Genomic DNA, 15,140 nt, shown 5'->3' with positions numbered 1-15,140 from the left:
AGTTCTGTTCCATTGATCTGTGTGTCTGTTGTTGTGCCAGTACCATGCTGTTTTGCTTACTATAGCTTTGTAGTATATTTTGAAATCAGGGAGTGTGATACCTCCAGCTTCGTTCTTTTTTCTCAGAATTCCTTTGGCTATTTGGGGTCTTTTGTTGTTTGATGATGACCTTTGAAGCACAAAAGTTTTTCATTTCTATGAAGTCCAATTTATCTGTTTTTTTCTTTGGTGGTTTGTGCTTTTGGTGTCATATTTGAGAAACTAATCCAAAGTCAGAAAGATTTATACCTGTGTTTTCTTCTAAGGGCTTAATAGTTTTAGCTCTTACATTTAGGTCTTTGATCCATTTTGAGTTAGTTTTTATATATGATGTGAGGTTGGGACTCCATCTTCATCCTTTTACATGTAGATGTCCAGTTGTCCCAGCACCATTTGTTGAAAAACTTATTCTTTTGCCCATTGGATTGTCCTGGCATCCTTGTTGAAAATCAGTTGACCTTAAATATGAGAGTTTATTTCTGAACTCTCCACTCTATTTTGTTGATCTATATGTCTGTTTCTGCCAGTACACTGTTTTGATTACTGTAGCTTTTAAGTAAGTTTTGAAATTGACAAGTTTGAGCCCTCCAGCTTGTTCTTCTCCAAGATTGTTTTGGCTGTTCTAGTTCCCTTGTATTTCCATATGAATTTTAACATCAGCTTGTTAATTTCTGCAAAAAAATGAAGCTGGGGTTTTAATGGGAATTCTATTGAATCTGTAGATCAATTTAACAACATTAAGTCTTCTGATCTATGAATACAAATGTCTTTCCATTTATTTAGGTCTTTAATTTTTTAACTTTATGCTTCTTTTGTTAAATTTGTCCGTATTTGTTCTTTTTGATGCTACTGTAAGTGGAATTGTTTCCTTAATTTCATTTTCAGGTTGTTTATTGTAAATGTGTAGAAATAGAATAGATATTTTTATATCGATCTGATATCCTACAACCTTACTGAACTTATTTTTTTTTAGTTCTGATAGTTTTTTTGTGTGTGTTAATTCCTTACGATTTTCTTTATACAGGGTTACGTCATCTGCAAATTGAGGTAGTTTTACTTTTCCTTTCCAATGTGTATGTTTTTTATTTCTTTGTCTTGCCTAATTCTAGGACCTTCAGTGCAATGTTGAATAGAAGTGGTGAGAGCAGACGTCTTGTCTTATTCTTGATTTTAGGGGGAAAATATTCAGACTGTCAATATGAAGTATGATACTAACTGGGTTTTTTATAGATGTCCTTTATCAGGTCGAGAAAGTTCTATAAACTAGTTTTTGTACCTTACTTTGTATTATGAGTATTTTTCTATGTGATTAATCTATCTTTGAACATTAATTTTTAAAGAATGCATATTATTCAGCCATTAAAATACCACATGTGTAGTATAATGTGGTTAAGGTTGTACTCCTGAATCAGTTTTTGATTTGAAGCTACACTTTGTCACTTACTGTGTTTGGAATGCTGAGAAAGATGTTACTTTGCTGAGCCAGTTTTCCATTATGCAAAAATGAAGGTAATGCTTGAGTACTCTGTAAAATAGGGGTGAGGAATCAATGAAATGTTGGATAGTTCACGTAGAGCACTCACAGAGTCGTACAGAAAGCACCTGATGGATGGTAGCTGCTGTAGTTATATTTTCATTATATTATTGTTGTTGGGGGACATTTAGAGTGTTTATTTATTTTTTTATTTTTATTTTTTATATTTATTTTTAAGTGAGCTTTATTTTTAGAACAGTTTTAGATTTACAGAAAAAATTGCAGAGGTAGTACAGAACATTCCTGTCTAACAGCCAGTTTTCCCTGTCATTAGCCTCTTACATTTGTACAGTACATTTTTTACAATAAATGAACCCATGTTGATACATTCTTATTAATGAAAGTTCTTTATTTTATTCCAACTCTTATTACTAAAAAAATAATAAGATGCACAGTGATTTCCGGAAGTAGAGGAGATCTTGACTTCATATTAGAAAATGAAGGAGCCAGTTGCCAATCGAAATTTATGCTATGCTCTGAGAGATGATTAGAAATTAGCTAGAAAAAGGAGAGGGAGATAAGATTATTCTAGGTACAAGAAACAGCGTGTGCAAGGCTCCTGAGATGAGAAACAGAATGTGTCTTTCATGAAATAGAAAGTTGATGTGACTTGAAGAAAGATAGTGCAGGGGGAAATAACATGAGATAATGCTAAGGAGGCAGGGCTAGATCATACAGGGCCCTGAAGATCATGGGATGGATTTCAGTCTTCATTCTAAAAATGCTGGTAAATTGTTGAAGAGTTTAAAGTATCAGGATGACATAATTACATCGCCATTTTTAAAAGAACACTAAAAGGGCTGCAGTTAACAAATGGGTAGATTTATATGAACTCTGGTGTCTACTTCATATATATCAAGTTGGCTCCTATAAACTCTGGGATCGCTAGTCAGGGCTCTACCACTCTCAAAGGTGGTGTGGTTTCCAAGACAGGTGGAGAAGATCAGCAGAGGACCATACTTTGCCCATGCCACTGCCAAAGCTAGAGTGTTTATTTTTATAATTAAAACCCTTACACTTAAATCTTTCTGCTTATTTGATTAGTTCTTTGTTCCTCAGACTGGAATAACTGAATTAACCTTTTTCTTTTTTAGGATGCTAACACCTATAGCAAATTCTTTTACCCAAAAAAATTTATCATATTTGAACTATCCAGTTGGGATGGGGATTCTGTGGGAGATCAAGTTGGAAAGTAAACTGGGGCTAGATTTTGGAAGGACTCAGGCAACAGTGTAAGAATCTAAGAATTTTGTATTTTGTTTTCAGACCCATGGAAGTCCATCGAAGGTTTGAGCAGGGGAGGGTCTTAGGGGTAATTTGGGAAGATTAATCTGCTGTGCCTCCGAGGTCTTCTCTGTCCATCCTTGACTGATTAGGGCATCCTGCTATGTGCTTACATGCTACCTAATATGTCCTCAATTATAGGATTTAATAGTATTTATGTAAATATTTGTTTAAATGTTTCACTTCTTCTGCTTCTTGAGAACCTGAGTTTACGTGTTGTATTCCCACTGCCGAACACAGTATCTAGCCAGCTCCTGGTGGTCTAGTGATTAAGATTTGGTGCTCTCACCACCCCAGCCCGGATTCGTTTCCGATCAGGGAAACCACACCACCCATTTGTCGCTTGTCATACTATGACAGCTGTGTGTTGCTGTGATGCTGAAAGCTATGCGACTGGTATTTCAAATACCAGCAGAGTCACCCATGGTGGACAGTTTTCACTGGAGCTTCCAGACTAAGACAGACTAGGAAGAAGGGTCTGGCCACCTGCTTCTGAAAGACTTGGCCGTGAAAACCCTAAGAATAGCAGCGGAGCATTGTCTGATATAGTACCGGAAAATGAGAGAATGGAGCAAAAAGACTGGGCAGGACAAGGTTGTAAACTATCATAATCTTAATAAAAAGACAAAAAAAAAAGACTGGGCAGGGTTCCGCTCTGCTGTACACAGGGGCGCTAGGAGTCAGAATCAACTTGATGGCACTAACAACAAACCAAAAAAATGCAGTATTTATTACATAGACACTGAGTAAAAATACTTGTTGAAGGAGTAAATGAATGTTTTGCTGTCTTCTTTTCTGGAAACTAAACTTGTTGACTTTTGTGTTCCCTTTATGTTTCTACCTGGGTTCCAAGGAGGAGGCATCACCCTATTCCTTACTTGATATCTGCTTGAATTTCCTGACTACTCACCTTGAGAAGTTCTGTTCAGAAAGACAAGATGGAACGTTGTGTCTGCAGGAGCCTGGAGTATTCCCACAGGAGGTGGCTGATCGACTGCTTCAGACCATGGCTTTTCATGGTAAAAAATAAACAGAGGAAACAAAAATTATGTGCTGTTAATTGGCGTTGGATTTTGAAGTACTGCTGTGCCATTTAATTATTTTCTTAGAAATAACAGAAAAGGCTAGATGAGCCTGATTCCAGGAAAAGGCTTTCATTTATTTTTGCCTTTCCTGCCATTTACTGTGTAATTTGGAATAAGCATTTTTGTTTTCTAATCTGGGCAAATCATTTCTTTTCTTTTTTTTTGCTTTGGGAAGCCATTCTCATGGCAAAAATAACTTCTCTAACTTCCAAAATATCCTTTTAGAAGTCTACTGGTATAAAATACCTTACATCTTCTTTTGGCAGTGGGAGAATCAATAAATACTGTTATGGAAAACTAGTTTCTGCTTTTGACTTTTGAAATCGGAAATAATAGCTAATTTAGTACTTCTATTTTCCAAAATGAATTCTGAAAATAAGTTGAGAAAGTCTTATCTGTGGAATTCTGGTTATGTATATTGAGGAGTTTTGGTACTTCTGTGTAAGTTTTAAGTTGAAAGACATGCAATACCCTTTGTATACTTAGGGTTTATAAACTCTTACAAGTAGGAAATATAATTTGTCTACAACTATAAAATAGAATGAAAATGTGGCAATAATAATAATTAGCACTTATTGATTGCCTGTTACATGCCAGGCATTTTATATGTTTTCCTTGAATTTTCTCAAAAATCCTGTAAAGTAGCTATTATTATCCCATTTATATACAGATAAGGAACTTGAGATTCAGAGAAGTAACTTGTTAAGGGTCACACTGCTAGTAAATGGTGAAGTCTTGGTTCAGATACAAATGTGTCTGATTCCAGATCTTTGCTCTTTTCACTGTGCAACACAACCTTCCTACACCTACATTAAAGGTATCCCTGTTCCTAGATGCCAGGTCATGCTATACGCTTGTATTGTAACTTTATATATACACACACATATATACATATGTATCAATCGTGAATGCAGAAAATGCATTCCAAGGAAAGATGGGAGAAATGAGGCTGTAATTGAGGCATTTTGGAATAATTTAAGAAAGAAGAAGACATCTGCACTCCTTGATTTTCACTGCTCAAGTCTATGGTCTCTTTGAATTCTTCCAACCTGCCAAAGGAACTAGGGTAAATTTCAGTAGGTACTATATATGTTAGAGGTCCCATACAAAACTGCACAACAATTTAAGAGATTAGGCCAGTGCTAACGTTTCTTTTTAGTCTCAATTTAATGATAATGCTTAGCATATTCAATTTAAATATATATACATATAACGAGTTTTATAAAACAAAAGAATAAAATGTTAACTAAAGTTTTAACTTTGCCAGATCCCTTTTGAAATATAGCTACTGATAGCTAATAATAGCAGCTAACATTTATTGAAACCTTGTAAGACATTGCCAGACACTGTGGCAAATACTTTCATATAGGTAAAATAATGAAAGTAGTTGTGTTAAGTAAGTGTAACTAAATAATTGTCCTCCAGAGTAGTATCTTGGAGAGGAGAGGTTATATGCTTGATCAAAATGTGTTTTCTGCTGCTTCTTTTCAAGCTGCCTTCAGATGAGGAAACTGAGGGTCAGAGAAGTAACTTGCTGCCCCTATTTGTGTTACTCCAATGTGATTATCTGCCTTATTCATCAAAAAGTGTTCTGAATTATTTAATTTCTTTGTAAAAATGATATCCACCTTCAAACAATCAACAGTGGATACTATTGATAATATGCAAAAGAACATATTGCCAATTCTGGTCACAATTTTTAAAAGCTGTTTCATAAATTTTTCTGTTTGAAAATTTTCATAATAAAATATTTGAGAAAGAAGTTGTTCCATGAATGCTTTTAAAATTGGTAATATATTTTTTAAATAACATAATGATTTTAGAAAATACTTAACATATTATTTACATTTAAAATCTTTTACTTATTTACCCGTTTCGAAGGATTAATGATATTGGTAGCAGTCTTTGTTAAAATAGGCCTGATGCTGACAAGTTTTATTTATTGGGATCTATGATTCTCGTGTCATAATCTTTGCTCATTCTGTGTCTCGGTGCTAAAGATTTTCCAGAAAAGGTGTGTGTAAGAGCCGGGAATCAGAATAAGAATTTTGCCATCTAATGATAATGCCTGTGTGTTATACTGTCTACCTAATCTAAATTGATGCACCTTGACATTTTCAGCCTTTTGGTTTGGGATTAAATTGAAAAGAGGAATATCTTTTGAAACATTATGGATTGTATCTTTGAACAGCAAAATAGATTTTCTAGGTGATTGAAGGTTTGTACTCCCAGACTAGTACCCTTTATCTGGGGGTCACTTATCTGACCACTTATTTTGGAAGTCACAATCCTGGTCAGCCCAGCTGTCTATAGCCTAAACCAGAAAGAAGTAAAACATACTTTGGGGCAAAATCTTTTTATTTAGGCTCTGTCCTTTACTCATTGAAAGAAGCCCTTGAGAAACCCACATTTAGAGCATATTGATTCTTTTTTAAAAATTTCTTTTTTTAAGATTGGCACCTGAACTAACAACCGTTGCCAGTCTTGTTTTTGACTTTCTGCTTTTTCTCCCCAAATCCCCCCAGTACATAGTTGCATATTTTAGTTGTGGGTCCTTCTAGTTGTGGCATGTGGGACGCCGCCTCAGCATGGCCTGATGAGCGGTGCCATGTCCGCACCCAGGATCCCAATCGGCCAAACCCCGGGCCACCAAAATGGAACAGGCAAACTTAACCACTTAGCCACGGGGCTAGCCCGAGTATATTGATTCTTAAATATAGACAGTTCTAATTACCTTGGTTCTCTGACCATAGCAAATTAAGAATTGATAATCTGAAGGGGACAGGCTGCTAACTAATAACCCAAGTGGATAGTGTGACAGGAAAGGAAGATTTCATTTAAATACAGTTAGTAAGTACGATTATTGTTCATGGAGAAAGACAGGTGATTCTTCAGTATGTTTCTTTTTATTTTTTTATTTTTTCTCTTTTTTTGTGAGGAAGATTGACCCTAAGCTAACATCTGTTGCCAATCTTCCTCTTTTTGCTTGAGGAAGATTGTTGTTGAGCTAACATCTGTGCTAATCTTCTTCTACTTTATGTGGGATGCTGCCACAGCGTGGCTTGATGAGTGGTGCTAGGTCCATGCGTGGGATCTGAACCTGGGAACCCTGGGCCGCCAGCAAAGCGGTGCACAAACTTAACCACTACACGACTGGGCTGGCCCCCCAGTATGTTTATTTTTAAAAGAAAGAAAAGGTAATCTAGAAAGATTTCCTTCAGATATGGTTAATGACATTTGTGTGCTTTCAGTTTGCAAGATGCTCTTTATGTATATTGCCTTATTTAATCTTCACAGCAATTCCTGTGAGGGAGATATAATTCACATTTTACAGATAAGGAATCTTAGACTTGTGGAGAAATTCGTGTAGTGTTTAGTGTCAACTAGCAAATAAATGTTGGAACCAGGACTCAAAAACACAGGACTAGTTTCTAGATCTGATGCTCTTTTTTTTTTTTTTTTTTTTAATTCCTTGCTCTTTTAGTTCTGTTACTCTCGAACCTAGGCGTTTACACTTATTCAGACTTAGTTATTAGAAAAATTCAGTTAATGTAGACTGACCCAAAGAGGTCAGGGGTTACCCATTTTACTAAATGTAGGTATACAGTCTCAAAATTTGAGAGCAGATTTCGTAAGGCACTGTGATAGTAACTATAAGGTTAAAATCAGTCTTAATTAACTGAAGAGTCTGAAGTTTCAGCTGTTAAAAACAAAACTAACATTTAAAAATATGTATGAATTTGGGGCTGGCCCGGTGGCGCAGCGGTTAAGTTCGCATGCCCTACTTTGGCGGCCCAGGGTTTGCCGGTTTGGATCCCGGGTGTAGACACGGCACTGCTTGGCAGGCCATGCTGTGGTAGGCGTCCCACATATAAAGTTGAGGAAGATGGCCACGGATGTTAGCTCAGTGCCAGTCTTCCTCAGCAAAAAGAGGAGGATTGGCGGCAGATGTTAGCTCAGGGCTAATCTTCCTCAAAAAAAAAAAGTGTGAATTTATTTTGTGGCATAAACAAGGAAAACATTGATCTTATCTCAGGGTCTCTTTTTATGTTTGATTTTTACAAGGGTCCTTAGTAGAATGTCCTTAATGTATTGTGAAAGGAGTTACTAGAAGATGCAGAAGCCCAATAAAAGTAAAATGTATGAGAAGGAAGCTCCAGAGAAGAAGAAAATTGTTGAACACCTGTTGCATGCCGGGCACTGTGTTAGGTGTTGAGTGTACAATATTGAACACAACATGAATCTTGCCCGTCATGGAGCATATAGTCCAGTGGGAGACACAATTAAGAAGCAAACAAACCTGAGCTACAACTTGTGGTAGATTCTCCGAGGGGAAAAGAACATGGTTCTCTAAGGGAGGATAAAAAAGGTAGGCATCTGCTTTAGCTTGGCTGGTCAGAGAAAGCTTCTCCAAGGAGGCAATAACGAGGCTGAAACCTGCATAAGGAGGCAATATAAAGGTGGGGCTTCTTGGCACTGCCCAGGAATTCTTGAGTATTTCCTGATCAGCTACCCAGTGCTCCTAACGGTCGTTTCAGGTGTTCTTTGCTCTTCTCAGACGTTCTGCTATTTATCCTTGCCAAGAAAATTGAAGCCGTCAGATGGAATTCCCTTAACTCCATGTCAACACACCTTCAAGTTTTCCTCAGTTATCTCTTTTTTTAAAATTAAACTTTGCATTTTTTACATGTTTTATGTGTTGATTTACATGGAGTTATAATAAATAACACAGATGAGCCTCTTTCTCCAGTGGTAGTATCTTGCAAAACCATAGTACAGTGTGACAGCCAGGCTATGACATGATATGGTCGAGATTTCCAGCTCCACGAGGATCCCTCATGTGGCTCTTTTATAGCCACATTCACTTCTCTCCTGCCTCTTCCCCCTCCATAAGCCCTGGCAACCATTTCTGTTCTCCATTTCTATAATTTTATCATTTCAAGAACGTTGTAAAAAGGGAATCATTCAGTAGATAACCTTTTGGGATTGGACTTTTGGGCACAGTATAATTCTCTGGAGATTCATCCGCATTGTCATTTGTGTTAGTCTGTTCCTTTTTGTTGCAGAGGGGTAGTCAGTGTTACGGGATACATCAGTTTGTATAACCATTCATCCACTGAAGGACATCTGGGCTGTTTGCAGTTTTTAGCTGTTATGAATATAATATCCAGTATTATGACTATTATTATGCTGTAGTCATCCATGTACAGCATATGTGAACATAAGTTTTAGTTTCTCTGGGATAAATACCCAGGAATGCTGTTGCTGGGTTGTGTGGTAGTTGCATGTTTGGGTTTTAAGAAGCTGCCAAATTGTCCTCCAGAGTGGCTGTACCATTTACACTCCTACCAGCAACATATGATTGATCTAGTTTCTCCACCTACTTGCCAGCATTTGGTGTTATTACTAGTTTTTTATTTGAGCCAATCTGATAGATATGTAGCCATTATTTCTTCAAGTACCTTTTCAACCCCACCCACTTTCTCCTCTCCTTCTGTGACTTCAATGACAAATAGCTCTGTTCAGTATTTTTTTAGTCTCTTTTTTTTCTGTTGCTTAGATTGGGTAACTTCTATTGTTTTATCTTTTAGTTCACTGATTCTTTCCTCTGTTCCTTCCATTCTGTCATTGAACCCAACCATTGTTGTATTTTTCAGTTCTAAAATTTTCATTTGGTTTTTCTTTATATCTTCTATTTCTTTGCTGAGACTCTATTTTTCATTTGTTTCAAGCATATTAGTAATCCCTCACTTCTGCATTTTTGTGATGGCTCCTTTAAAATATTTGTCAAGTAATTTTAACATTTCTGTTACCTCAGTGCTGACATTTATAGGTTGTCTTTTTTCAGTTTGAGATCTTATAGGTCCTTGGTACGACGATGATTTTTGATTAAAATCTAGACATTATAGGTACTATGTTATGAGACTCTTCTGTTTTAGTTTGTCTCTCACTCCACTCCAGCAGCAGAGGGTTGAGGCACTGCCTTGTAATTAGGGTAAATGTTCTGGTTTCCCACTTGATATCTGTTGACACCCAAGATGTGGGGCTCCTCACTACTCCTGTGCAGGGGTTGGGGTTCTGCTTCCCTATAGGACTCTACTGATGCCTCCCTAGCTGAGAGGGGTGTGACTACCTCATTTCCCTTCCCAGTTGGCTTGCACTGACACCATGTTGGGGCGCGGTGGCCTCATTACTGTTGGGCAGTGGTGAAAGTCGTGACTCTTCACAAGGCTTCCTATGACACCACCCAAGCAGGGAGGAGGAGGAGCACCTCATTGCTGCCAGGTGGGTGTGAAAGTCCAGGCTCCCCAGATGGCTCCACTGACGTCACAGGGGAGAGAGTGGCTCTTAGCACCCAGCAGGAACGAAAGCGCTGGCTCCCTACTATGCCTTCTCTAACACCTCCCTGTTGGGAGATTGGGGCAACTAGTTAAAGCCCAGCAAGGGTGAAAGTCTAGCCTCCCCTCTTGGCTTTTGCTGGTGTGAGTGAGGGTGGGGCCACAATTTTTTTCTGTGGTGTTTGGCTGAAGTAAGTTAGTTACTCTAAAAGTTTTCTGTCTTGCTAGTCTACCCCTCTCCTGGTGCTTTGGCTAGAGTGAGCAGATTTTTTTGGATCTTTTTTTGTCTGTTGACATTTCTGGGTTGCCAACTTCTTCAAGTCTGGGATGTATGGGGCAAGAACAAAACCCAGGAGCTCCACCATGTTGTTCTTTGGGTTCCAAGGTCCGTAGCTGGTCCATATTCTTCTCTTGACCTTTCAGAGTGGTCTAGCCCCAACTCACCTCCTCAGCCTCATTTCTTGTCTCACCTCACTTGCATATTTAAATCTCCAGAAATGCATCACATTCTCACTCATATGTAGGTCTTTATCTGTGTTCTTCTTTCCCTCTTTATCAGGGAAAGAATCATCTTATAGCTCTAGTTGTTTATGTTCAAGCAATATAGAACTACTAGCCATTTTCTAACCATGTGATGTGCTTTCATATCTCTAAGACCTTTTTTTTGCACTTTTTTATTGAGATTTAATTGACATATAGCATTTTATTAGTTTCAGGTGTACAACATAATGATTCGATAAATGTATTCTAAGGTTTTGTTTATACCATTTATTCTTCCTTTAATAGCCCTCACCTTCTTTCTCCATGTTTGAATTTTTCCTTCATCTTTGAAGGACTTGCTCAAAGATCACTTCTTCCATCAAATCTTTTCCAGATCTCTAGGTGTGTTGGATTGCTTCCTTTTCTTTTCTTCTATGTACTTAGTACTTGGCTCTGGTCTACCATATATCTCAATTTGAGATTTGCCATGTTTGAGACTTTTTTGCTCCATGGAATTTTGTATCTTTGAGTATAGGGGCATACCTCATATTTCTTTGTAGCCACAACATTTGGTAGTGTTTGACATATAGTAATTGTTTAATAAGTGTTCAGTAGATGGAACCCCCACCGTGAAATTTACCCCCTGAATTGGAGTTCAGCTAGTTTAAAAGACTGTCTCGAATAGACTGCCAATAGGAATATAACAGGAGCCACAAATGAGAGCCATGTCTCTCATTTTAAATTTACTAGTGGCCACATTTAAGAAGTAAAAAGAAACAGGTGAAACTAATTTTAATAATTTTATTCAACCCAATATATCCAAAATACCATTTCAACATGGTCAATATAGAAAATTATTAATGAGATATTTTGCGTTCTTATCTTTTTTGTACTAAATCTTCAAAATCTGGCCTGTATTTTATCCTTAGAGCATACCTCAGTTTGGTCTGTCTGCATTTCAGGTGCTCAATAGCTATGTGGGACTAATGGCTACTGTATTAGACAGCATAGCTCTAGAATAATGGAATTCTTTTTTTTTTTTTTTTAGGAAGATTAGCCCTGAGCTAACATCCGCTGCCAATCCTCCTCTTTTTGCTGAGGAAGACGGGCCCTGAGCTAACATCTGTGCCCATCGTCCTCTACTTTATATGTGGGACGCCTACCACAGCATGGCTTGCCAAGCGGTGCCATGTCTGCACCTGGGATTCGAACCGGCGAACCCCAGGCCGCTGAAGCAGAACGTGCGAACTTAACCGCTGCACCACCGGGCTGGTCCCTAGAATAATGGAATTCTTAACATATAATTAGTCATTTTTGTCCATTGTGACAGGTTTTGTAAAAGTTTTTTTTAAATTTTAACTCTTTAACGATAATTAAATCTTCAAAATCCACTAGAGAGCAGTGCTCCCTTTCAAAAAATACTTCAGTTCTAATTTAAGGGTGAGTGGCTGGCAGCCTGAGCTGTATCTTTAGTATGAGTCTGCTGAGGGGCCGCTTAGAGTTCTTCCCTTGACTCCAGTCTGTTTATTTACCTGGTGCCAACTGTTTGCTGGCCCTGGACTGTTCTTAGACTACCCTTGATTGGCATGGCTGTTATTTCTCCCACAGTCAGTGTTTAGTTGGTATGTGCTGTTCCTGGGGTAGATGTGGCCCCAAAGCATCATATGCTTCTGGTGTTATTAATTGGTAGTTAGGTAGATCTCTAAGGGACTTCAAGAGGTTACTGTGTCTACTTTATTTGAGTTCATCTGACAGGGAGGGACTATAACCTCTAGATCCTTTTGATGAGATTTCAGATCTAGCTAGTAGTTTAATAATGAGTTATAGACATTGCTTTATATGTGTGTGTATATATGTGTTTGTGTGTATAATAATGTATAGTGAATTTAAAGGATAGGCTAGAAATGCATTGGTAACATATTAACCCCCCAGATCCAGCAACTTAACACAAACTTTATACTTCACTCATGGTACAGAAGTGCTACAAGTCCATGGAGGGTTCTGGTTGATGGTTGCCCCGGGATCCGGGGTGGTGGAGGCTCCACGCTCATAAAGCTACACTGTCTAGAACATGAAGGCTCCTCATTTGTCATGGCAGGAAAAGATAGCATGGAAAATCAGGCACTGGCTCTTCAGCCTGTAGCCCATTGGCCAGAACTAGACACATGGTCTCATCTAAGTCCAAGGGTGGGCTGGGAAATGTAGTTGTCCATGTGTCCAGGAAGGTGAGGCGAACCAGATGTTAGTGAATATCAGTAATGTCTACCACACTTGCTACTTGCTAGCACTGTGATCTTGGAAAGCTACTTTTCTGAGCCCCATTTTGCTGATCTATAAATTGTAAGTAATATTTTTACCTCACTGAATTGTTATGTATATTAAATGAAATATTGTTATACGGGAGTGCTTTGGAGATAGAAAGTATGCTGGAAATTTTAGCTATTCCTTAACCATTTTTTGAAGCTAAAGTGCTGCTTGTTTTTTTTCCAGGTCTACTAAATGATGGAACTGTAGGTATTTTTAGGGGCAACCAGATGCGCTTAAAGCGAGCTTGCATTCGCAAAGCCAAGATCTCTGCTGTTGCTTTCCGGAAAGCTTTCTGCCACCACAAGTTGGTAGAACTTGATGCCACAGGAGTGAATGCTGACATCACAATTACAGACATCATCAGTGGGCTTGGCAGTAACAAATGGATCCAGCAGAATCTCCAGTGCCTAGTGCTGAACTCATTAACTCTCTCCCTTGAAGATCCTTATGAGCGGTGCTTCAGCCGACTTTCTGGCCTTCGAGCATTAAGCATCACCAACGTTCTCTTTTATAATGAAGACCTGGCTGAAGTTGCCTCATTACCAAGATTAGAGAGCCTGGATATTTCTAACACCTCGATCACAGACATCACGGCTCTGCTGGCTTGCAAAGACCGACTCAAGTCTTTAACCATGCACCACTTGAAATGTTTAAAAATGACAACTACTCAGATACTGGATGTTGTTCGGGAACTAAAACATCTGAACCATCTTGATATTTCAGATGATAAACAGTTTACGTCAGACATAGCTCTTCGCTTACTAGAACAAAAAGATATCCTACCCAACCTTGTCTCCCTGGATGTTTCTGGGAGAAAGCATGTGACAGATAAAGCTGTTGAAGCCTTTATACAACAACGACCCAGCATGCAGTTTGTAGGTTTGCTGGCCACTGATGCTGGTTACTCTGAATTCCTCACAGGCGAAGGACATTTGAAGGTTAGACTTTAAAAATGTATTATTTTGTCAGGCTGACCAATGTCTTAGTTGCATAAGACTCCTTTAAGATGAATGTCTAATATATGGAACAAGTTCATGAAACAGGTCATTGTATAGTGGAAAGGCCTTGCTTTAGAGTCAGAGTCCTAATTAAAATCCCAGCTTACTTGCTTTATGACCCAGAGCAAGCTATCATGTAACTCTTTTGTTTCCGTTTCTTTATTAATAAAATAGATATCATTTCTATCTTGCAGAATTCTTCTGAAAATTAATAATTATACATGTAAAGTGCAAGTCACATAGTAGGCCCTGGATAAATGATAGTTCTCATGATGATAATGTTTAGATATTTTGAGCCACTTACACATACCATTTCTAATGGATCACTTCAAAGAAACTCCTTATTGAATCAAGGATCTAATGGGAGATCAAGTTCTCCAGGGAGATCTCTACTGTAGAAATGGTAAAATTTTGCTTTTCTTAAGGTTTCTCGTGCCTAATGGTTTAAATTCAGTTTAGCAAACATCCATTGGGCTTGGTACAGCTTGGGATTCAAAAATTAAAAAGATATAGGATCTGCCTCCGTGGAGCTTAGTCTGATAGGAGTGGTGATGATGTGATCACAGGTAAGGATACACTGTATCCTCTAGATGCTTTATATTGATAGGTATTAACTCCATTTTATATATGGAAAACACAGACTCATAGAAATTATATGATTTACTATTGTTCAGAACCAGTATTTGGATCTGCATCAGTCTTGTTCCAGAGCCCATTTTTTTTCCTTACTACCTGTAACACTTAAGCAGAAGCATCCTTTGTTGCTACCTGGAACAGAGTCAGGGAGGGCCCAGAAGTGGATATTGTGACCAAAATGGCAAGGTATCTTTTTTGAGCAATGATCACTGATCTCAAAAAAGAAGGAAAGATTAGTTATAAACATCTTATAAACATCTCAGTTCTGAGATTTGTAAATTTAGACTTTAAAAAATAGAATGTAGGGGCCGGCCTGGTGGCACAGCAGTTAAGTTTGCATGTTCCGCTTCTCGGCAGCTTGGGGTTTGCCGGTTCGGATCCTGGGTGTGGACATGGCACTGCTTGGCACACCATGCTGTGGTAGGCGTCCCACGTGTAA

At 38.2% G+C, this 15,140-nt stretch overlaps 1 protein-coding gene across 5 annotated transcripts in view; it reads left to right on the top strand.

The window, feature by feature from the left end:
* Positions 1–15,140, top strand: part of ZYG11B (zyg-11 family member B, cell cycle regulator) — a 90,211-nt gene that overhangs the window by 19,720 nt on the left and 55,351 nt on the right. For 3 of the 5 annotated variants that reach the window (XM_070609604.1, XM_070609605.1, XM_070609606.1), the window contains 2 exons: positions 3,711–3,876; positions 13,251–14,005. In XM_070609604.1, coding sequence (XP_070465705.1) covers positions 3,711–3,876; positions 13,251–14,005 — 921 coding nt within the window. Of the gene's footprint in view, positions 1–3,710; positions 3,877–11,808; positions 12,201–13,250; positions 14,006–15,140 lie in introns of all 5 variants that reach the window. The other 2 variants (XM_070609607.1, XM_070609608.1) reach the window with 2 other exon arrangements.

The sequence above is a fragment of the Equus przewalskii genome, chromosome 2 (assembly GCF_037783145.1).
Source record: "Equus przewalskii isolate Varuska chromosome 2, EquPr2, whole genome shotgun sequence".
NCBI classification, from domain to species: Eukaryota; Metazoa; Chordata; class Mammalia; order Perissodactyla; family Equidae; genus Equus; species Equus przewalskii.
The sequence above is the reverse complement of the archived record's forward strand: the minus strand, read 5'-3'. Positions and strand labels throughout refer to the sequence as shown.